The sequence below is a fragment of the Stenella coeruleoalba genome, assembly GCF_951394435.1.
Source record: "Stenella coeruleoalba genome assembly, chromosome: 1".
NCBI lineage: Eukaryota > Metazoa > Chordata > Mammalia > Artiodactyla > Delphinidae > Stenella > Stenella coeruleoalba.
In genome coordinates, this window is record NC_137169.1 from 177,493,231 (window position 1) to 177,519,232 (window position 26,002).

At 36.4% G+C, this 26,002-nt stretch overlaps 1 protein-coding gene across 1 annotated transcript in view; it reads right to left on the reverse strand.

The window, feature by feature from the left end:
• TDRD5 (tudor domain containing 5) overlaps positions 1–26,002 on the reverse strand; it is a 92,729-nt gene continuing 66,727 nt past the window's right edge. Inside the window, exons 12-18 of the mRNA XM_079920458.1 lie at positions 24,766–24,966; positions 24,108–24,266; positions 21,675–21,839; positions 12,012–12,194; positions 11,108–11,251; positions 5,044–5,251; positions 1–571 (exon numbers count right to left, since the gene is read on the reverse strand). Of these exons, the coding sequence (XP_079776584.1) occupies positions 324–571; positions 5,044–5,251; positions 11,108–11,251; positions 12,012–12,194; positions 21,675–21,839; positions 24,108–24,266; positions 24,766–24,966 (1,308 nt within the window). The 3' untranslated portion in view covers positions 1–323. The remainder of the gene's footprint in view (positions 572–5,043; positions 5,252–11,107; positions 11,252–12,011; positions 12,195–21,674; positions 21,840–24,107; positions 24,267–24,765; positions 24,967–26,002) is intronic.

A 26,002-nucleotide genomic window follows, 5' to 3' on the forward strand; every position in this document is an offset into this window, starting at 1 on the left:
TTGTAAAGCAATTATACCCCAATAAAGATGTTAAAAAAAAAAAAACATTTATAGAAACACAAAAACTCCTTTAAACTACTACATTGAACAAAGGTGAACAAAACCATACAGAAAAAGTAACATCCACAAAAATGAAAATTAACATTAAACATCAATACTTACACAACAAAGGGGACTGTTCGCATAACAAAGCTAACAGAGTCACACAGAAAGACAAAAGCATCAACTATCAAAATACTACTTTGTCTCAATACCTCCTTCTCTTTTGGCCTGGGAGGTCACCAGGCCCTAAGCATCTAGTTTATTTTTTCCTCCCTGCTCTCTCATGCTTCCATCCTTTTCACACTGGGGTACCAGTGCAGGAGTCTCCTGGATGTGGCCAGCCGCGCAGCAGCTCCTAAGGCAGCAGTGGCTGTGCTTCGAGGAATGTAGAGCTTCTGAGAAATCTGGTGCTCAGGAGACAAAATCAAAGACAGCTGGTCCATGGCTCCCTGACTCTTATCTTTGAACACTGTAATAGCATGGCTACTAGAAAAATCTTCATTCTCTAGGCTCTCTGGAGAGCTTTCCACTGAAAAAGAAAGAAAACACAGGTCTTTTCAAGAGGTTCTTACACTCTCCCATTCTAGATCTTTACTAACGTGTGTTACAACTATCTTCTGGTTAGGTGGTGCCAATTACCAATGGCAAATCAGAGAGAAAGAGACTCAGAAACCAGTCAAAAAATGGAAAGGAGATGAGGATGGGGGATCATGCACTGAGATAAAATAAATCTTGTCAGGATGAGGGCAAAGAAGAGAGGAAAAAATATCTACTTGTGAATAAGGAAGGGAAGATGTCTTTCTAGGACATCAAAAAAATAAATTGGGTATAATTCCAATTCCAGGGAAGAATTCTTAAGCTCCCTTACTTCCTCCTCTCAGCAGTGAGCAAAATGGTGTCCCACGGGCCTTCTCTATTGCGAAAGTGGTCCCAATTCCAAGTCTGCCAGCATAAAAACAAAACTGACCAAACTGACCATAAAAATGAAAATTAACATTAATTAACATTAACTGTGTTTGTTAAGAAATTCCAAAAGCCAATTATTAGCCACAAAAAGAATTCCTTGGGAATTAGTTTAACTAAGAAGAAATAATCTTTTCAATGGAATAAATTGCTGGGAACTCCATGCTGAGAGTTCTTAATAGCCACGGAAGTGGATACTAGCATCCTCACATGTGTACTCTAGACCAGGGCTACTGAAGGAGCTGGTCTATGAATTGTTTGAACCTGCCTGCAATGAGAGAAGGAGCTTTTGCCAACATATAAACCAACACACTGCTTCCTTCAAGAAAGTCCTCCTTTAGGAAAAAAAAAAAATCTAGGGGAGCTAAACAATGTGCTGTTATGTTGTCCATCATCACAAATGCTTCACAGACTAGTACCGGTATGCTGACTACATTCTGAAAAGCACCGCTCTAGACCTTAAAATTACAGATTTCAAAAATTCAGAAAAATATCAGGTATAATCCAATATCTTATTTTGCATCTTTAGCATCTAGCGGCAGTAGCATGTGGTACACGTGCCATATAGTTATGATAAATTAAATTAAGGAGAATTTTACAGGATATTCTAAAAAGTAAAACTCTGACCGCAAGACTATAATTAATGCCCACTAGAGTGGAAAAGAGACAGTGAGTTCTAGTGAAGTAATGGGGCTTTACAGGAAGTCGTTGGTGAGCTCAGATTTTAAAAGGTATAAAAACATGAAAGCAGGGACACACGATGAAAGAATTTAAAAGAGTAGCAAAACTTCTGCTTCCAGACACGATGCTAATTAAACAGGGATTGAAAAATAATCTCTCCTGCTTTAAACAACTGAAAAACTGGACAAAGTATATAAAACAACAGCTTTCAGACACTGAACAACAAGCTCAGAGGACAGTGCTGCCTGAGAGACGGGAAACAAAGTGAGCCCTACAAGTGCCTGAGCTCACTGTCAAAATAAAGCCCAGGCTGCAGTACAGGGAGGGAGAGTCCACATTGAGCCTGGAGGTCTCCCTGTGCTGAGAAGACAGAGTTTGGAATTCATGGAGGCCAGGTGTCCCGAATTCGTGGGGGAAAAGTACAAGTGAAGAGGCAGCTGCAGAGAGAGAAGAAGCCGGAGACCTGCAGAGGTCGCTTTGAGTCTTAGGCTAGGTAGCGATCTGGCTCACGTATGTGAGGGGACCACCAAGGCCAGGGAGAAAACCTACCTGAAAGGAGTAGGCAGAACAAACACTAGGCATTTTATACTGGGGCAAAATAGTTTGTGTTCCCACCAGCTACAGTGTAAAGACATCCTAACACATAGGACATCAAGTCCCATCAATACCCTCAGAAAGGTACTGCCTAGCAGGGCCAACAGACTTAAGGCTTTTCTAAATCAGCCTAATGAAACCTAAAATAAACACAGAAATAATCAAAGCAATTACAGGTAATTTAATTACATTCCTACCCCCCCCAATAAATTATACATAGACAACAGGGAGGGAGGGAAGGAAGGAAGAAGGAAGGGAGGGAGGGAGGGAGGAAGGAAGAAAAAGAGATTCAGCCAACAATATATAATTCAGCATCTCCCATCCAATAAAAAATTACCAGATACACAAACAAGCAGAAAAATGTGACTTGTAATTAGGAGAAAAACCAATCAGTAGAAGCCAATTCAGAAATGACAGATGACAGAATGCAGAAATGATACATATGCTAGAATCACAAGACAAGGGTATTACAATAGCTGTCATAAGAACACTCCAAGTATTCAAGAAGTGAATGATGAGTATGCTGAAGAGAAAGATGGAAGATAGAAAAAAGACCCAAACCAAACCCTAGAGATTATAAATTGAACTTCTGAGATGAAAAATATACTGGATGGGAAAAGAACATATTAAACACTGAACAAGAAAAGGTTATATGATGCTCATAGATCAGAAGACTCAATATTGTTAACATGTCACTTCTCCTCAACTTGATCTAGAGATTAAAAAAAAAAATCCCAATAAAACTTTTAGCAGGCTTTCAGTAGAAATTAAACTAATCCTAAAATTCATATGGAATATGACCTAGAATAGCCAAAACAATTTGAAAAACAAGAACAAATTTATATGATTTCAAGACTTATTATAAAGCCACAAAAATCAAGACAGTGGTATAAAGGCAGACGTAATAGTAATAGAACAGAATGAAAGTCCAGAAATAGACCCTCACATATACAACTTAACTGGCTTTTGGCAAAGACATCAAGGCAGTTTAATGGAGAAAGGACAGTCTTTTCAATAAATCATGCTGAAACAGCTGAATAATTATATGTAATCAAAATAAACATTGATCCTTATATCACACCATACACAAAAATTAACGAACTGGATCACAGACCTAATGCAGGACCTAAAACTATAGAACTTTTATAAGAAAATGTAAGAGAAAGTCTTAGTTACTTGAGTTAGGAAAGATTTCTAAATAGGACACAAAAAGTTCAAACTATAAAGGAAAAAAAAACAACAAATCTGATTTCATCAAAAGGAAAACTTTTGCTCTTCCAAGGATGCTGTTACGGAAATGAAAAGGCAAGCCACATACCTGAAATATTTGCAACAGATGAATCTGGCAAAGGTTTTGTATCCAGAATAAAGAATTTTTACAAATCAATAAAAAGATAATCCAACAAAAATGCACAAATACTTGAACAGGTAATTCACTAAAGAAAATATACAGATGGTACATAAACACATGAAAACATAGTCAACATCACTGGCAAATAGGGAAATGTAAATTAAAACCACAATAAGATACCACCACACACCCACTAGAATGGTAAAATTTTAAAAGACTGGCAATATAATATGTTGCCAAGAAGATGAAGCAATCAGAACTTACGTATATCGCTGGTGTGAATTACCAAATGGTTCAGCCACTTTGGAAAACATTTTAGCAGTTCTTAAAAAGTTAAACAGGGGCCTCCCTGGTGGTGCAGTGGTTAAGAATCCGCCTGCCAATGCAGGGGACACAGGTTCCATCCCTGGTCCGGGAAGATCCCACGTGCCGCAGAGTAAGTAAGCCCGTGCACCACAACTACTGAGCCTGAGCTCAAGAGCCCGTGAGCCACAACTACTGAGCCCGTGTGCCACAACTACTGAAGCCCGCACACTTACAGACCATGCTCCGCAACAAGAGAAGCCACTGCAATGAGAAGCCCGTGCACCGCAACGAAGAGTAGCTCCCACTCACTGCAACTAGAGAAAGCCCACGCACAGCAACAAAGACCCAACGCAGCCAAAAATAAATAAATAAATTTATTAAAAAAAAAAAAAAGTTAAACATGCAGTTAGCATATGACCCAGCAATTCCACTCCAAGGTACTTGCTGAATAGAAATGAAAAACATACGTCTACACAAAGAGCTGTATGTGAACACTCACAGCAGCTTTATTCATAATGGCCCAAATCTGGAAACAATCCAGACGTCTGTCATCTGGTGAAGAGATAAACAAATTGTGGTATTTCCATACAACTGGGTACTACTCAACAATGAATAGGAACTAACTTTAGACACCAGCAACAACATAAATGAATCTCTAAAAATCACGCTAAATGAAAGAAATCAGACATAAAAACTACATACTGTATGACTCCTTTTATATGAAATTCTAGAAAAGGAAAAGTAACATGCCAGAAGCCAGAAAGTAGGGGGAGGGAATGACTGCAAAGGGATATGAGGAAGCCTTTTAGACTGGCGGAAATATTCTATTATCATGACTGTGGTGCTTATTACAAGACTGTACACATTTGTCAGAACTCATAGCATTGTACACTTAAAAACTGGCAAGTTTTACTGTGCATAAACCTGACCCCGCCACCCCCCAAATTGCAGAAAAAAAAGAAGAGTGGCAAAGTGAAAGGGAACAATTGGAGGAGTTCAGACAAATGCTAACATCAGCAATTTTTCAAGTCATGTTCTGAAAAGATAAATGAAGGTTTTTAACAACATGGCAAACCATTGCATTTGTCAACTGTATGTCAACCTACCTGAACCAGAGTGTTTTTGTGAGGAATCGACCACTGCAGGAGTTGAGTTGAGCGCTGTGGACAGCTGAATTTGCTTTGGACAAGTCTCAATGCTGCTAGGCTCAAACTGGCCACCTTCTGCTGACTGCTGTGACTGGATAAGAGAGATGTAGAACTCCTCCAATTCGGGCAATGTGGGAGAATCTGAGGAACTCTTTAAGTTTGGTTGCTACAGAATGGGGAAAACGGGGCAAAAGCATGAAAAGTAACTGTTAGTTCAACAGTAAGAATTAAGTCTATTTTGTTTCCTTACTTATATACAAAAGAATATTTTCATATCATAATTAATAAATAAAACTCCCCACTTTTAAAAATCTAGATACTCTCTGGAAAACAAGTCCTTCTCTAACTTAGTGACCATTAATTCAAGAAGCATGTATTGAATGCATATTATGAGCAAACATGGTACTGAGGGCTGCCAAGGAAGAACGGCAGGAAATGAGAGAAATAACATTCACTGAGCACTCATTGTCAGGCACAATGTTAGGTTCTTGGCATGTGTTTCTTCAATGAAACATCAGAACGTTTTTCTAGGTTAGGTGTTGTTACATCTTCTTTATTACCGCTTCCTTTACTTAGCATAATGCTTTTTTACAAGAGGCTTACCAAGTTATCCAATGTCAACCAGTAAGCGACAAGGCAGAGATGAACTCAGGCTAGCCCATGTTCTCTCTGCTCCATCACACCGCCTCCCAGTAAATACGATCCCTGTCCCTAAGGAGCTCACAGTCCTCGGCTAGGGAAACAGTACACGTGCTGCAGGTGGCCATGAAGAAGGCATTAACTGCATTCTGCAGCATCAAAAACATGCTAGGAGAACACAAAGGACTTAAAGGAGGGCTCCTCAGAAGAAGTGACAAAATGGAGTACTAAGAATCAGGGTTTGAGAGGAAAAGATGAACTTCCCAAACAAAGCCTCGATTTGGGCTAAAGCGAATGAAGTGCCAAATTGTAATCAACAGATCCTATATCCTACCACAGAGCCGCTGCTGAAATAGCTACAGTTTACAGTGACTCAGAGAATTTGTCTTCTGTGATGCTAACTAACTGGCACTGACGATTAAGTGGGCCCCGTCAGGACCAGGCCGTAATGAACCGACCTAAGTGGCTTACAGCCTGGGATCTGCCCAGGGTAAACTGAAACAAAATTTATACAAACAGAAAATGTAGCTTTGTGTGTTCTTCAGGCTGTGGAGTAGACATTTAATATCAGCTGGCATTCCTTTTGCATTCCTTTTTTCTTCCATTACGAAACACCTTGTTCATTTTCAAACATGGATGGCATGGATGTGACTGATATATAATTATGTCATATACAAATGGCTGTGCCCCTTTATCTGGCAGCAAAAATGAAAACTCTAAAAGTCCACATAGCTATCCTGCCACACAATATGCTACTTCAGGAGAGCAAAGAGCTGGATTCAATTTTTTGCTTAATTTATGCAACTTCATGTATGTGCTTTAGCTACCCTTTAAGTTTATTCTCACTGAAAATGAGGTTCTTTCAATAAAACTTCAGTGATAATTAAGTAAATATTAATATGGCAAACTTTTAGAACTGGAAAGATCATTAATCCAAATCAGTCCTTGTAGATGGATAAACTAAGGCCCCAAAAGCCAACTTGTTCAAACTTGTGGTAAAGACTAAGCCACAGATGACAGAACTCCCAGACAGTGTTTTTTACACTAAGCCCTGCTGCCTATTTTCAGGAGTTTAACAAAATCAAAATCAGAAACAGTTTTTTTAAAAGCTGTATCTTTTTCTCTTTCCTGATAAATATGATTTTGAAGAAAGACAAATTGTTAAAACATATTTAAATGCATGCTGACAGCTTTTCACACTGGAAAAAAAGAACCTAGGTGAATGCCTCCTAAATGTGTATGCCAGTACTGAAAGCAAGTACCTGCGGGCAACTTAAGCACTTAATTGAAAAGTAAGAGTCTCTTCCTCTAAACAGTGGTTTAGGGTGCTGCTGCTCAAAATGTGATTCACCATCAAGCAGCTTCAGCATCACCTGGAAGCTTGTAAGACAGGGAGAACCTCAGTCCCCATACCAGATCTGCTCAGTCAGAATCTGCATTTTCACAAGATTCTCAGGTGATCTGTACGAACATTATAGTTTGAGAAGCATTGCTCTACCAGATTTATCCCTCTGTAGTTATCAACTACTGACTCCCTCGTAGTTGTCTGAAAATATACCTTTATGGAACTAGAGGTTAGTGGCAGATTTTCAAGAAACATGTTCATGATTTCTGAAACATTAACTTATGCAATCAAAAGCACAGCCCCAAACCACAACATACAACTTCATGCCCACTAGGATGGCTATAATTTTTTTTTTTTTTTTTTTTTTGCGGTATGTGGGCCTCTCACTGTTGTGGCCTCTCCCGTTGCAGAGCACAGGCTCCGGACACGCAGGCCCAGTGGCCATGGCCCACGGGCCCAGCCGCTCCGCGGCATGTGGGATCCTCCCGGACCGGGGCACGAACCTGTGTCCCCTGCATCGGCAGGCGGACTCTCAACCACTGCGCCACCAGGGAAGCCCCCTATAATTTTTAAAACTAGATAATAGCAAGTGTTGGCAAAGATGTGGACAAATTGCAACACTCTTATATTGCTGGTGGGAATGTAAAATGTTGCAACTGCTTGGAAAAGTCTGGCAATTCCTCAAAACACTAAACACAGAGTTAACATAGGACCCAGCCATTCAACTCTTAGGTATATACCTAAGAAAACTGAAAACGTATGTCCACATAAACACACATACACAAATGTCACAGCAGCACTATTCATAATAGCAGAAAAACAGAAACAACTCAAATGTCCATCAGCTGACACATGGATAAACAAAACGTGGCCTATCCATACAATGGATTATTCAGCCACAAAAAGAAGTAAAGTACTGATACATGATACAACATGATGAACCTTGAGAACATTACGCTAAGAAGCCAGACACAAAAGGCCACACACTGTATTGATTCCAATTATATGAAATGTCCTGAAGAATAAGTAAATCAACAGAGAAAGTAAGATGAGTGGTTGCCTGGGGGGAAGAGGGTTGGGGAGTTTGGGTGGGGGTGACAGCTGAAGAATGCGTTTCTTTCTGAGATAATGAAAATGTTCTGAAATTCTTATGGTGATGATGGAGGCACAATATGCTAGTAAACTAGTGAATATACTAAAAGCCGTTGAATTGTACACTCTAAATGGGTGAACTGTATGGTATGTATATTATATCTCAATTAAGTTGAGGAGACAGAGGATGGAGTCTGAGCCCCACGAATGCGGAGGAACGTTGACAAACTCCTCAGGCTTTCAGCTGAGATCTCCAAAGAATCATGCTTTAGGAGTAAGAGCCACATTCAAGGACTAGGGACAAAAGTGAAATACAGCAGTCCTCACCAAACCTAAACCAAGCCTCAATATGTGTGAAGGTGACTGGCTGGAATCTGCCAGCCACTAGACAACTGAACCCTCTTTGGAGAGGAAGCTATCTCATCCAGAGCCTCTCTAAATTCTATAATGTTCAACATTCAATTAAAAAGAACCATGAGGTATGCTCCGCCTGTCTTTCCCCTCCCCTGAATGCCCAAAACAGGATCAAATGACAAGATCAAATAGAGAAAAAAGACAGTAAGAACACACTCAAAGGTAATTCAGATATTGAAATTATCTGCAAAAAACTTTAAAATAACTATGATTATTAACATGTTCAAGAAAATGGAAGTTACAGACAAAATTGAGGAAAATATGGAGAATTTAAACGGAGAACTGGAATCTATAAAATAAAGAATCAAATGGACATTCTAGAACTGGAAAATAATATGTTTGAAATTAAGAGCTCAACGTGTGGGTTTAACAGCAGACTGGATCCTGTAGAAGACAGGACTAGTGCACTGGAATAATCAATATAAAACCTCCAAACAGAGGCATTGCAAAAGAAAAAAAGAGAGCGAACAAGAAAACAGAGCCCAAGTGGGACTCAGCCAAAAGTTCTAACATACGTAGAACTGAAATGCCAGCAGGAAAGGAGAGAGATAATGAGGCAGAAGCAGTGTTTGATTAGATGAATGGACCAGAATTTTCTAAAACTGATGAACAGTATCCATCTGCTGATTTAATAAGCTCAGTGATACATATGCAGAATAAATCCACAGGAAATCACATCTAGATAAATAATTATCAAAATGCTGAAAGCAAAAGACAGAAAAATCTTAAAAGAAGCCAGAGGGGGAAAAAAAAGACATACCTTCAAAGGAGCAATGGTAACTGACAACTGGCAATTCAACAGAAGCCAGAACATAAAGGAATGACATCTTCAAAGCATCGAAAGAAAACAGTGCCAACCTATTATTCAATACTCATGGAGAATATCCATCAGAAAGGAAGATTAAAGTCAGAAATATGGGAAATTAAACATCATACTCCCGAACAACCAACGGGTCAAAAAAGATCAAAGGTAATTAGAAAATATTCTGAGACAGACAAAAATGAAAACACACAGTATACCAAAATTTATGGGATGCAGCAAAGGAAGAATTAAGAGGGATGTTTCTAGCAATAAAACATTAAAAACACATTAAAAAAGGAAGGAAGATCTCAAACAACTCAATTTTACACCTTAAGGAACTAAGAAAAGAAGAACAAACTAAGACCAAAGTTAGCAGAAGGAAATAGTAAAAATTAGAGCAGAAATAAATGAAATAGAGAAAAGAAAAAAATCAATGAAACTAAGAGTTGTTTTATATATTGAAAATATAAACAAAACTGAGAAACCTTTAGCTAGACTAATGAAGAAAAAAAGACTCAAATGATATCAGGAAAGAAAAAACATTACAACTAATGCCACAGAATTGAAAAGGATTGTAAGAGACCATTACAAACAACTGTACACAAACAAACTGGATAACCTGAAAGAAATGGATAAATTCTTAGAAACATACAGTCTTGCAAGACTGAATTAGGAAGAAATAGAAAATCTGAACAGACAGATTACTAGTAATGAAATTGAATCAGTAATCAAAAACCTCCCAACAAAGAAAAACACAAGATAAGATGGCTTCACTGGTAAAATTCTACCAAACATTTGAAGAATAATTAATACCAATTCTTCTCAAAGTCTTCCAAAAAACCGAACACTCCCAAACTCATTTTACAATGCCAGCATTACCCAGATACCAAAGGGATAGTGGTTTTTTTCTGAAGGGGTGATGAAAATGTTCTAAAATGGATTATGCGGGTGGTTGCACAAGTCTGTGTATACTAAAAGTTATTTGAATTGCATACTTTAAGTGAATTACATGGTATGTGAGTTATAGTTCAATAAAGCTATTATATCTTAAAGAAAAACTACCTGAGAAACAAAATATAAAAGTTTATTTTATCCTAAAGCTAAATCTGTGCTTTAAGTAACCTACATTTCTGGAACAGACTGTTCTATGAAATGCAGCATACTTTTATCAATGATCCCATGCAAAGTAACCATATTCTGTAGAAAATATATCACTCAGAAGGTTCATCTTCCACAAATCTGCTTTTCAACAATTCTCCTAGACTTGAGTCCTTCATTTTCAATGTAATGCACAAAAGTACAGAGACCGTTAGCCAAATTTCACGATTCACACAAACAGTCCTGCTGTTTTCAGGATGGAGAAACACAAAACAAACGGATTTTGCTCCAGGGTTAGTGTTTTCTGCCAAAGCAACAAAAAGAAAAAAACTGGCCTAGATGATAGGACAGATACAGAACTTAAAATGTATGATTAAGTGAAAATACCTGTTTTCCCTATCCCTAATGTAGAGGCTTAATCAATCTTTTAATTCTAGTCTCAGCATTTTTTTCTGGAGAGATGAATAACTACAGTAAGTTAACTGAAATTTATTTTTAAATAAACATACATTTTTATGTATATGTATTGTACCAAATGCTAAGAGAGGGATCATTAACCAGAATTTTACTTTCTAAAAGTGAAAGTATTTCCTCATGAAAACTTGTAACAGTAACATTCGTTAGACATTTACATTTTGAATTCCGGTTGTGCCAGTATTTTTTTCTTGAGCACCCAGTCCTTCTGGTTTTTCAACTTCTACTTCCTTCCCACTCACAAGGCCTGAAGGCTGCCATGAATCATCCCATATAGCTTTGGGTGTAGAAAAACACCAATCCTATAGAGAAAAAAATTGCAACAATAAACTGAGACATAGTGCCATATGATCCAAATGGAGGATAACTTGGGCAAGGTAAAGGCAAAGAGGCAACGTATACTAAACAAGAAAAGATATTTATTAACTTTCTATATCAGTGTGAGTTTTCCCCCTTGCTTCACTGGTCCATGCTCAATACACTGAATTCCTCTGAATACACAGATCACATTAAAAAAACACAACTCTCTTTGTAGTATTTTCTTCAGTACTGTTTTCATGGTTAGATGATTTTCATGATCATCCAGTATTTAAATGGCACAAATAACAAGGGGCAACTTAAGTGTTGATAGTTCTTCTAAGAGCTGGAGGAAAATAAATTAAAATTCAAATATGTAGGGCCCAATATTAGTAAATATATTCACTGCAGAGATCCAGACATAATATTACAAGGCAATGCAATAAAAATTAAATTAGGGAAAACTGTTTATTTCTAGATCCTAAGGCTGTGACTGGGTGCCAATGGTAAAACAAAAATCATAATGATTGATAGAATAGGTAGCCACAATAAGTCCATGGTTTACTCTCCCCTGCTTCATCCTGCCCCCAACCCTAACACTACCATCTTTGGTGGGGGGGTGGGGGTGGGAATACATTCTTCTGAATTATTGTCTGATTAATCCCCATGAAATGCAGAATGCATAGCTTTTTTGAGGCTTGGACAACTACATTAATACTTCCTTTTGCAGTAGTGATTTGCTTTATGTTTTCCCAAGGATCTAACCTTCTGTGGCATTTCTTTACATGATGAATATGGTTTCTTTCCATCAAGCCTTGAGGTAGGTAAGTGGGAGGCAGCATCACTTCCTTCTCCCATTCCAGCCTGCAAAGGTATCCAGTTCTCATCCCATATATCATCATCTATGGTTACTGACTCCAGGCATGGCATTCCAGTGGGAATCTCATCCTAGAATGTATCACGTGACAAATAAAACTTTAATTTATGATTCCTGTATGTATTTTGAAATTTAGGTTTAAAATTTTTCCTAACTCCAGGTAAAGATGGAAGTTTGAGTACATAATGTATTACTCTCTCTCCTGACACATCACCAAAATAAAATAATTTAAGGTATAAACTTAGGGTCAAAGAAAAGGTAAAAGGAGAAAACATCACCTATGTTCTGGATACAGGAAATCAGACAACTGACAACTTATTATGCAGTCCTGAGAAAGTGGAATCCTGAGCTTGGAGCAGGAAAAACTGAGAGTCAACCCAAATGTATACCATAAATACTGCAAAAGTTCAGGAACTGCTCCTACAGAGTTTTTGGAATTGAGGGTGTAAAGTGGGAATGAAAACAAGAGCTCTCGTTAAAAGTCTGTGTAAGAAGCAGTTAGATCTCCAGGTACGCTCCCCTATTTAAAAAACCCAGGAAACTACACCTCTTCCTCCTGCTGGAAGACTAGAGGTCTTCTGGAGGGTAAAGCTGAGGACGGTGCAAATATATAATAAAAACAGTACAATTAAATGAAGGGTTGTTTTATACTGAATATAGAGCTCTGTCACTCTCTTTTTGATAGCAGGACAGAGATGAGAGTAAAGAAGGCACAAACTTGAAGATAGATCCAATCTGATTATCCAGTCTGAACAACTGAGAAAAAAACTGGGAAAACAAACAAACATACATACAAAAATAGAGTCTCAGGGAACTATGGGACGATACCAAAAGGTTTAACATTTGTGTCGTCAAAGTCCAAGAAGAAGAAGAGAAAGAATGCAGTGCAGAAAAGTTATTTGAAGAAATATGTCTGAAAACTTCCCAAATTTGGTTTGGGAAGACACAGACCTACAGATTCGAAAAGCTTAGCAAAACTCAAACAGGATAAACTCAAAGAAACTCGTGCCTACATAGATTACGATCAGCATGGTGAAAACTAAAGACAAACAAATATCCTGAATGAAGCCAAAGAAAAATTACACATTATTATAGTGGAACAACAATTTCAACACTGCACATCTTGTATCAGAAAACATGAAAGCTAGAAGGAAGTGAAATGGAATTTTTAAAGGGTTGAAAGAAAAGAACTGGCAACCTAGAATTCTACATCCAGCAAAAGCATCCTTTAAGAATGAAGATGAAATAAATACATTCTCAATGAAGAAAACAAAAATAATTTGTTTTCCACAGACTTGCCCTAAAAGAATCACTAAAAGGAGTTCTTTGAATAGAAAGGAGATGATACCAGAAGGAAACTTGGAATATCAGAAATAAAGGAAGAGCAACAGAAAAAGTAGATATCTGGGTAAATATAATAGACTATTCCCCTCTTGAATTTTTCAGAATGTTTGAAGATGGAAAGCAAAAAATATAACATTATAAATTCTCAATATACATAGTTATTATACATAGTAGAAAATAAAGAAGGTGGGAAGGGGTAAAGACCTATATGGTAGTAAGATACCTACATTCCACTTGAAGTGGTAAATATTGACTAAGTCCACTGTGAAAAGTCAAAGGTGTATATTGTAATTCCTAGAGTAATCAGTACAAAACCATACATATACAATGAAAATGTAATAAGTAAATTAAAATAGGCTACTAAAGAAGAATGCTAAATAATAAAAGAATACTACCAAAAAACAGTAATACTAAAAGAAGAAAGGAAGAGCAAAGGAATGAAAAGCTGGGGAAATGAATAGAAAAATAATAAAATGGTAGACCTAAAATCAAAACATATTAATAATTTTATTAAATGTAAATGAACTAAACATACTAATTAAAATTCAGATTGTTGTGCCTGGACCTAACCCTTTCCACCTGCAGGCTGGAATCAGCCCTGGGACACCCAGAACCATGCAGCCAGCTGTGCTGGAAACCAGCTCCACCACCAGCAGACTGGCACCGCAGAACCAGACGACCCAGAACCTGGCCCAAGCCACCACACAAGGCAGAGCCTGGCAACCAACCAGGCTGAGAGCCAGCCTTGACTACCAGTGCACCCACAGTAGTGGGCCCAGTCACAACAGAAGGGCCCATGTAGCCCACATGGGGGCATCCCTATAGAATATAGTTCTGGTGACCAAAGGGGAGTGTGCTGCTGGGCCCCACATGACGTCTCCTATATAAGGCCACTTTCCAAGAGCAGGATAGGGAACAAACTAACCCAATACTTAGATATAAACACAGAGAATTAGGCAAAATGAAAAAGAGGAATATGTTCCACATGAACGAATAAGACAAAACCCTAGGAAAGGAACTAAGTGAAGTGGATATAAGCAATTTACCTAATAAAGAGTTTAAGGTAATGATCATAAGTATGCTCAACAAATGCAGAAGAAGAATGGATGAACACAGTGAGAAGTTTAACAAAGAATTATAAAATATAAAGAAGACCCAAACAGAGCTGAAGAATACAATAACGGAAATAAAAACTACACTGGAATATCAACGGTAGATTATATGATACAGAGGAACATATCAGCAAACTGGAAGACAGAGTAGTGGAAATTACACAAACTGAACAGAAAAAATAATTTTTAAAAATGAGGATAGTTTAATAAGAGACCTCTGGGGCATCAAGCATGCTAACATTCACATTATACAGGGGTCCTAGAAAGAGAAGAAAGAGAGAGAAAGGGGCAGAGAACTTACCTGAAGATGTAAATAGCTGAAAACTTCCCTAATTTGGGAAAGGAAACAGATATCCAGGTCCAGTAATCACAAAGAGTCCCAAACAAGATGAACCTAGAGGTCCATATCAACACACATTATAATTAAAATGACAGAAATTAAAGATAAAGAGAGAACCTTAAAAGCAGAGAGAGAAAAGCAACTAGTTACATATAAGAGAACTCCCATAAGACTATCAGCTGACTTCTCAGCAGAAACTTTGCAGGCCAGAAGGGAGTGGCATGATATATGTCTACAACCAAGAATACTCTATCCAGTAAGGCTATAATTCAGATTTGAAGGAGAGATAACGAGTTTTAAAGACAAGCAAAAGCCAAAAGAGTTCAGCATCAGTTTTACAAGAAATGTTAAAGGGACTTCTCTAAGCAGAAAAGACCACAGCTAGACATATAAAAATTATAAAAGGAAAATCTCATTGGTAAAAGCAAAAAAACAGTAAAGGTAGTAGATCAACTACTTATAAAGCTAATAGGAAGGTTAAAAGATAAAAGTAGTAAAATAATCTATAACCACAATAAGTAGTTAAGAGGTACATAAAACAGAAAGATGTAAAATATGATGTCAAAAAACACTATATGTGAGGTAGGGGGAGGGAGTAAAACTGCAGGGTTGTTACAGTGTGTTTGAACTTGAGATCATCAACTTAAAATAACTATATATATATGCTTTTAAAACTTTACATATATGTGTGTGTGTATATATATATATACATATACACACACACATACAGAGAGAAAGAGAGGGATAGGGAGGGAGGAAAAGGGGGAGAGTTAGTTATATATAAACCTCATGGTAACCCCAAACCAAAACTCTATAATAGATATACACAAAGAGAAAGGAATCCAAACATAACACTAAAGGCAGTCATCAAATCACAAGAGAAATGAGCAAAAGAAGAAAGGAACAAAAAGAACTACCAGAACCGATCAACAAAATGCCAATAAGTATATATCTATCAATAACCACTTTAAATGTAAATGGACTAAATGCTCCAATCAAAAGACGCAGAGTGGCTGAATGGATTTTAAAAAAAAAAAAAGACCCATCTAAATGCTGCCTACAAGAGACTCACATCAGATCTAAAGACACACACAGACTGAAAGGGAGGGGATGGAAAAAAGATATTCCATGCAAATGGAAATGAAAAGAAAGCTAGGTTAGCAATACTTATATCAGACAAAATAGACTTAAAACAAAGACTGTAACAAGAGACAAAGAAGGATATTACATAATGATAAAGAGATTAATCTAACAAGAAGATGTTACAATTGTAAATATATACACACCCAACACTGGAGCACATAAATACATAAAGCAAATATTAATAAACATAATGGATTTTATTATAAATAATAATAGTAGGGGACTTTAACACTCCACTTACATCAATGGACAGATCATCCAGATAGAAAAATTAATAAGGAAACAATGGCCTTAGATGACACAGACCAATTGGACTTAATAGAGATATACAGAATATTCCATCCAAAAGCAGCAAAATCACATTCTTTGGATGTGCACATGGAACATTCTGCAGGATGGATCACATGCTAGGCCACAAAACAAGTCTCAATAAATTTAAGAAGACTGACATCATATTAAGCATTTTCTGACCACAATGGTATGAGACTATGGAAGTCAACTACAAGAAAAAGCTGCAAAAAAAACCACCAACACATGGAGGCTAAACAATATGCTACTAATCAAAAATGGGTCACTGAAGAAATCAAAGAGGAAATTTAAAAAATACCTGGAGAGAAATGAAAATGGGAACATAATGCTCTAAAAAATCTATGGGATGCAGCAAAAGCAGTTCTAAAAGGGAAGTTTATAACAATACAAACAAGGAAACAAGAAACATCTCAAATATACAATATAACCTTATATCTACAGGAACTAGAAAAAGAGAAACAAACAAAACCCAAAGTTAGTAGAAGGAAGGAAATAATAAAGATCAAAATATTGTAGAAATAAATGAAAGGGAGACTAAAACAACAATAGAAAAGATCAATGAAACTAAGAGCTGGTTCTTTGAAAAGATAAACAAAATTGATAAACCTTTAGCCAGACTCACCAAGAAAAAGAGTGGGCCCAAATAAACAGAATCAGAAATGAAAGAGGACTGCTTTGTGACTGCCTGGAGGGGTGGGATAGAGAGGGTGGGAGGGAGGGAGATGCAAGAGGGAAGAGATATGGGAACATATGTATAACTGATTCACTTTGTTATAAAGCAGAAATTAACACACCACTGTAAAGCAATTATACCCCAATAAAGATGTTTAAAAAAAAAAAAAGAAATGAAAGAGGAGAAGTTACAACTGATACCCCAGAAATACAATCATACAAGACTACTAAGAACAATTATTCACCAACAAATTGGACAACCAAGAAGAAATGGATAAATTCCTAGAAACATGCAATCTTCTAAGACTGAATCAGGAAGAAATAGAAAATCTCAACAGACCTATTACTAGTAATGAAATTGACTCGGTAATTAAAAAAAAACTCCCAACAAATAAAAGTCCAGGACCAGATGGCTTCACAGGTGAATTTTACCAAACATTTAAAGAAGAATTAAAACCTATCCTTCTCAAATTATTCCAAAAAATTGAAGAGGAAGGAATGCTTCTGAATTAATTCTATGAGGTCAGCATCACCCTGATACCAAAAACCGACAAAGACACCACAAAAAAAGAAAATTACAGGCCAGTATCACTGATGAAGCACTAAACTTGTAATTACTATACAACTCAACAATTGTGCTCCTGGACATTTATTCCAGAGAACTTATGTCCACACAAAAACCTGTGTACAGACATTCATAGCAGCTTCATCTGTAATAGCGAAAAACTAGAAATAGCCCAAATGTCCTTTAACAGGTCAATGATGAAACAAACTATGACACGTGCATGCCATGGAATACTACTCAACAATGAAAAGATCTAACTATTGATACATGCAATTACTTGAATTATACTGTGTGAAAATAGCCAATTTCAAAGGGTTACATACTATATGATTTTACATAGCATTTTTTTTTTTTGCAGTACACGGGCCTCCCACTGCTGTGGCCTCTCCCATTGCGGAGCACAGGCTCCAGACGCGCAGGCTCAGCGGCCATGGCTCACGGGCCCAGCTGCTCCACGGTATGTGGGATCCTCCCAGACCAGGGCACGAACCCACGTCCCCTGCATCAGCAGGCAGACGCTCAACTACTGCACCACCAGGGAAGCCCTTACATAGCATTTTTAAATGACAAAATTTTATAAATGGAGAACCAATTAGTGGGGAGAGGGGTGGTGGGAGGGAGTGGGTGGATGGAAAAAGGGGCAACACAGGGACCGTCGTGATGACAGAATTATCAGTATCTTGACTGTGCTGTTGCATACATGAACCTGCATGTGTTAATACTGTAGAGAACTAAGTATACATACACACACACACACACACACACACACAAATAAGTACAAGTAAAACTGGAGAAATCTGAACAAGATTGGTGGATTGCATCAATGTCAATATCCTGATTGTGACACTGTACTACAATTTTGTAAAATGTGACCACTGGGGGAAGTGGGTAAAGATTACATGAGATCTTTCTGTATTATTCCCTATAGCTGCACATGAATCTTTTAGTAACCACAATAAAAATGTCAATTAAAAAATAAAAAAAGAAATAAAACTAATTCAACATTATCTTTTCCAGAAAACAGAAAAGGAAGAAATGCCTCTAGACTCATTTTATGAGGCCAGCATTACCCTGGTACTAAAACCATACAAAGATAGTACAAGAAAACTACAGACCAATATCCTTCATGGAAATAGACATAACAATATTCAACAAAACATTAGCAAATGGAATCCATGGTGTATAAAAAGAATAATACACCATGACCAAATGGGGTTTATCCCAGGAAAGCCAGTTTAGTCCAATATTTAAAGATCAATTAATGTAATATACCATATTAATACAATAAAGGAGAAAACATGATATCAACATATGCAAAAAAATCATTTAACAAAATTCACATCCATGCATACATGATAAAACTTTTCATCAGGATAACAAAGACATCCTCTCTCACAACTCCTGTTCAACATCGTGTCTGAAATTCTAGCCAGTGCAATAATAAGGCAGGAAGGAAGATAAAGACACATAGATTGGAAAGGAAAAAATAAAGCTGTCCCAATTAGCAGACAACACTATTGTCTATGTAGAAAATCCCAAAGAAATCTACAAAACACCTCCTAGAACTAACAAATGAATTTAGCTAGTTCACACCATACAAGCTTAAAACACAAAAATCAATTTCTACATACTAACAATGAAAATATAGAAACTGGAATAAAAAGATATCATTTATAATTGCTCCCAAAGTAAATTAAATAATTAGGTAAGTATTACCTAAGTTAGCTTAATCTTTGTTAGCTTTAAATACCTAAAGATAACAAAACATGTTCTGTATATTAAAAACTATAACACCTTGATAAAAGAATAAAAGAAAACCTAAATAAATGTATATACTGTGCTCACAGATTAAAGATGTTAATTCTCCTCAAATTTACCTACAGATTTAATGCAATTCCAATAAAAATCCCAGATACAGATAAGTTGATTCTAAAATTTAAATGGAAAGGAAAAGGAACCATAATATTAAAAATAATTTTGAAAAAGAGTAAAGTAGGAGGAATCATACTACCTAATTTTAAGAGGTATGAATCTACAGTAATCAAGACAGTATGCTACTGGCAAAGGAACAGACAGATCAATGGAGCAAAATAAAGTCTAGGAATAGTCTCACACAAATATGGACATTTGATTTTTGGAAGGTCTACAAAGACAATTCAATGGACAAAGCATAGTCTTCTCAACAAATAGCACTAGAACAACTGGACATCCATATGCAATAAAATGAAACTTAACCTAAATCTCACACCTTATAGTAAAATTAAGTCAAGATGTCTTGACACTGAAAACACTGTACATAAAAGAAAAAACCTGATAAACTGAACTTTCTCAAAATTAAAAACCTTTCCTGTATGAAAGGCACCATTAAGAGAATGAAGCTACAAGTGGGAGAAAATATTTGAAAATCGCAAAACTGACAAAGGGCTATCCAGAACATATCCAGAACAAAAACCCAACAGTAAGAAAGAAAAGAAACAATAAAAAAATGGGCAAAAGACTTTAATAGGCATTTCACCAAGAAATACATGTGGATGGCAAATAAGCACCTGATAAGATGGTCAGCATCATAGTCATTAGGGAAATGCAGAGTAAAACCACACTGGGATACTACTACACACCTATGAGAATGGCTAAAAATAAAAATTACTGACAATATCAAGTGCTGATAAGATATGGAGCAACTGGAACTCACACACTGCTGGTGGGAATGCAAAATGGTATACCCAGTCTGGAAAACAGTTTGACCACATAAACCAGCAATCCTACTCCTGATTATGTTTATAAAAAACCTGTACACAAATATTTATAGAAGCTCTATTCATAATTACCAAAACCTGAAATAACCAAAATGTCCTTCAGTGCATGAATGGATATACAAACTGTGGTACATCCATACAATAAAATACTAGTCATCATCAAAAGAAACGAACTATTGACACATGCAACAATTTGGATGAAGGTACTATGCTGAATCAAAGAAACCCCTATTGGGAAGTTACATACCGTATAATTCCACTTATATGATAGTTCTGAAAAGGTAAAACTACAGTGACAGAAAACATAAATGGTTGCTAGGGCGTTAGGGATTTGGGGAGATGTAATTATAAAGGGGTAGCACCAGGGAGCTTCTTCAGATGATGGAAGCATTCTGCATCCTGATTGTGGGGGTGGTTACATAAATCTATACGTGTATTGATAGGACAGTACTCCAAATACAAAGTCAATTGTGTACTGTATGTTGATTTAAAGAGAAAGAAATATTAACACCAGAGAAAATAAAAGTTATGCAGGAAAGGAAAACTTGCCATAACATACTCTTGGCTGTAAATAGCATTTACAGAGTCATAGCAATAAAATATTGAATGGTGATCTAATGGAAAGTTTGATATAACTATATTAGTAAGATGATGGTGGGGGAACAGAAAGGATATTTTTGTGGTGGGGGAGAAGGGATGAAAGAGAACTAAACCCTCATCTCTAGTAGTAAGAAGGGCATACATACTTAAAACTGAAGAATCAGGAAATAACATAAGCATGCTATTTAATGAAAGAAATCGAGGTAAATTCCAAAAAAAGCAGCTAAAAGAGATGAAAATGGTTGCTCGGTGAAATAGGAAATGTAGGGGAAGGGGTTATAGGGAACTCTAAGCTGTGTGTACACAAACATTTGTTTGTTTTTTTTAAAGCTGTGAATACATAAACATTTGATTAAAATAAAGTATATCCTTCAAAAAAGTTGTCAACATTTTTCCTGATGGGTTTTCTTAATACCGTTTCTCAATACTAGTTTCCATTCACTGCATAATTCTTGAAGACTGTCCAGAGAGATGGGATAGTAAAACACATCGAAGTCAAATAATGGCGTTTCTTTTTTCGTGATCAAGGCTATATTGCTGCAACTTTGGTCTTGGTGACTGTTGAAGAATTTGTAATTCATCTGTGGGAGATGCTCTGATGGCACTGGAGCAGTAGGGTTTAAAGAGCTATGTTATTCCAGTACCCTTCACTTATGAATTAATTACATTACATTAATTACATTAAAAAAAACTATCTTCCCTTCTCCTACCTCATTTTCTTCCTTCAGATCTTGTAGCTCGGAGATGGAACACTTTGGATCGTCTTCACAGCTCTTCTCTTGGGTTTTCAAAGAACTGAATTCAGAATCCTTTAACGGCTGCTTTGAGGTGATTGACTTAAGGTGACTGAAAGCCTTTTCATCATTAATATGTTGCTAGTAGATAGGAAAGAGAAATTATTTTATTTTCTATACTATTTCTAAAATCTACTTGCCTATAAATTCTGAGGGGAATTTTTTGCTATGGTTCATGCATATGCCATATTATTTTCTAACTTTATGCATGACCCTAGGTCTTCCCATCCTACTAAACTAGTTCAGGCCGAAAAACATTTATGGAGTACAGATTACGTAATGTGTACATGGTAGCTCTGTGGATATAAAGATGAATGCAACAGGTCTCAGCTCTAAAGGAACTCAAAATATAGCAATGAAGACACACAATCAGATAATCACAGCACAACCTTCAGTGTAGAGCAAACACAGAGATATGACCAAAATATCACTGGGGAAGGAGGATGTCTGAGAATATGCAATAAAGGAGATAACACAAATTGTTAGGATGCCTAAAAGAAGAGTAGGAATTACAGGGAACTCGGTGTATAGAGGTAGGTGTATGTGTGTGTATCTGTGTGTGTAGCATATGGGAGTCTTGATATGTTAAAATATAGGCTGGGATAGGATAGAGGAGCTTTGGACCGTATCTTTTTTGCAGAAAAGATGGCCTTATTTCATTTTCAGGACTGAACTATGATTATTTAAAGACATCAAACAGTGATGATAAGATATTCTAAAAACTTTTAAGGTTGAATTCAACCCACTATTTAAGAATCAGGAAATATAACTGTTCTAATCAAGTAATAACAACTAGCAAAAATTCAGGTTTCAGAAAGCCAAACAAGCCCAATTAATTTTAACTAATTTTATTTTATTATTATTTTTTAATAAATTTATTTATTTATTTTTGGCTGCATTGGGTCTTCGTTGGCTGCATTGGGTCTTCACTGCTGTGCATGGGCTTTCTCTAGTTGTGGCGAGTGGAGGCTACCGTTCGTAGCAGTGTGTGGGCTCCTCATTGCAGTGGCTTCTCTTGTTGTGGAGCATGGGCTCCAGGCGCACGGGCTTCAGTAGTTGTTGCGCACGGGCTCAGTAGTTGTGGCTCGTGGGCTCTAAAGTGCAGGCTCAGTAGTTGTGGCGCATGGGCTTAGTTGCTCTGTGGCATGTGGGATCTTCCCGGACCAGGGCTCAAACCCGTGTCCCCTGCATTGGCAGTTGGATTCCTAACCGCTGTGCCACCAGGGAAGTCCACTAATTTTAAACTAAAATGAAATCTAAAATGTTGACATCATTTTAAACATGCAGCAGTAAACATTCATACATATTTTTCAGAGTAGGTTAATCTCTCAGTAGTCAAATGGCCTTTTAAAACATTTTTTTTATTGAAATATAGTTGATTTACAATGTTGTGCTAGTTTCAGGTGTACAGCAAAGTAGCCTTTCCTTTTTATCTTTTCTAATAGTAAAAGTCCACTAAAAAAAATAACATCATCCCTATAATTTAAAAAGTCAGATATATAAAACATACTTACATAAAATAATATTTTCATATTTTATTCAAAGACAAAAGCTTTGCTGTGTCCAAAAAAATAAATTTTGGGCTCTCAAAGTGAACCCAATCTATATTCTTAGCCCAGTATTTGTTGCCATGAGGAATATGAGACTCAGAGGACATGTCTATTTATCTGCTCATTTGTTGAAAAATCATTTAACTTATTACTTACTAATGTGCTTCACTTTACTTATATCTAAAATAGGGATCTTAAAGCACCAATCTGGTAAAGTGGTTGTGAAGATTAAATTAACTAGTACATGCAAGTACTTAGAACAGTGCCTGCCGTGCAGTATGAGTTCAATAAGTGTCGGTTATTTTTTTTTTATTATTGGTACTGTGGGATGGAATAATACATAATATTATTATTACTGTGGGTAGGAGTTGCCACAAGGTTTACAGAGAAAGTAAGAAATGAGAATACTTCAAGAAGAATCTAAGGAGTGTAGAGGGAAGAACAGCATTTGGGTCAGTGCAGGTAAGGTCACAACTGCAGCAAGGCAGCAGTGGAATTCAGTGTATGAGAGAAATCATACAGGAAAAGCATGGCTGAAGTAAAGGTTTAAACCAGCAAATGATGAGAGACAAGATAACTGTTAAGATTACTGCATAGTTTCCAAACTCTCCTAGGTTAGGAATGCCTCAGTTTTGTCATCAGTAAAATAAGGTTAATTATAGTCACTACATCACAGGGATTTTATAAGTATTAAATAATATATTTAAAGTGCCTTTTATAGTGTTTGGCATATAGTAAGTACTCATTAAGTATTAACAATAATAAAAAGAATATGATGATGTTTGCAAAAACCTCTTACCATGGTATATAATTCTCTCTCTTTTGATTGTGGATTTATCTCTCGATCTTCATTAAAATAGTGCTGCTGGGAAGGAAAACCCAGTTCTGTCAGGACAATGTCCTCTGGCCCTACACTGGATTTAGTGTATAAAGTTAAAGGGTTGAGGTCTCTGAAACCCTAGGATTAAAAAAATACGAAGGAAATTTAGTTTCTCAGAGAAAAAGTGAAAAAGTTAGCACTTCATAATTTTCAAATGTTGTGGAAATGCATTATCTTCTAAAATTTAAGTCAGATTTTTTTCTATAGTGATAGTTTTTGCTAGCCACAAAAATTATCAACATCAATATTAATGAAAATGTAGACACTGCTATCAATAATTACAAAATAAGAGACTGTTGCACTTCTCTAAGAAAACTTCAGAAAATTAAATAATTGGGGGTAAGACAGAATCCTCAATCAATTATTTAAAATAAAAGTATATTCTAAAGGAAAATAAGGCAAACGTAGTTTTTTGTGATCATGTGAAAATTAAGAAAGTGCTCTGCATTAAGAAGGCAGGAATCTCACAGATATCACTAAAGAATAAATCAAATAACCTTCAGTATTAAATTCTCTTATACCTTAAACTGTTGAGATTAAATACAATACATTACAAAATACATCCAGACTGCTCCACCTTAGAAGGAACATTTTCTTGGCATACAATAGCATGGCCCTCTGTTCTCAAGACATGATGGAAATAGATGTCTTCATGTGAGGACGTATCACACAGAAAAATGTTAAGGATTCCATCTACATATTCATCCACTACCCCCACTAATGGCTTCAAACCACACAACTTCTGGAACTGCAAAATAGCTCCGGATGTCCAATGTTCCTGAAACACAAACAAGATCTGAGATTCAGATGACAGATGCAAACATGAATTATAAAAAACATATACAAAAATGAATTCCTAATGAACTAGAGATTTTAGTGGGAAAATCAAAGCATGAAAATACTAAAATAACACATTTGAGGATATTTATGATTTGGGGATGAGAAAAGTCAGAATAAAGGAAAAATGATGAAAATGGGATAATGGGAAAAAATTTATTTTAATGTGATGAAAAACTTTCATGTTTGGAAATGTTTGAGTTAGATTATTGGAACAACCCTCCTACAGAAACTAAATATTCTAGATAAAATATTTTTTAAATATGTCCCCAAAGCATCAAGGAACTGACAAAAGTGTAACAAATTATCAGGCCAAAATTAAAGGGAAAGTGGGAACTATTTTTGCCTTCAGTGTATGTGCTAATCCAGGCAAATCCTCACTTCGGTTTTGATGGTCTCACAGGTCAAAGAGGACAGAAATCAAAGCCAGTAACCACCCAGAGAAGGGAGTCCCTAGGGGTTCATGCTCAGGATAAGGAGGAAAAGAAATAAACTAGCCTTCACATGGATTTGCAGCTCAATTTTCACATCACCTGGGTGATACACAAATCCTCAGACTGTTCATTTAAATTAACATGGCTCCAGACTGGTCGTACTGCTAGATACCTGGCAGAAGCGAATGTAAATCTCTCTGGAGGTAGGCAATCTCAATCTGTATTCAACCATTTTTACAAAAATTTTTAAAAGTCAATGAGCAGTACACAGACAAAGATAAAAAGCATATAAAGAGACAATGAATCACAAGGAAGAACAACAAGAAACAACATAACTAATACGAAACCTCAAAAACTTTAGATATTTGAATTTCCAGATGAATTATAAAAGAACTAACATACTATGCTTAAAATAAAAAAACAAAATTAATTTGAAAGCTTCTGCGGAGACCTGCAATCTATTTAAAATTGATCTAGCAGAATTAAAGAACCAAGAGAACTTTTAGAAAGTAACAATATAATAACCAAAATTAAAAACTTAAT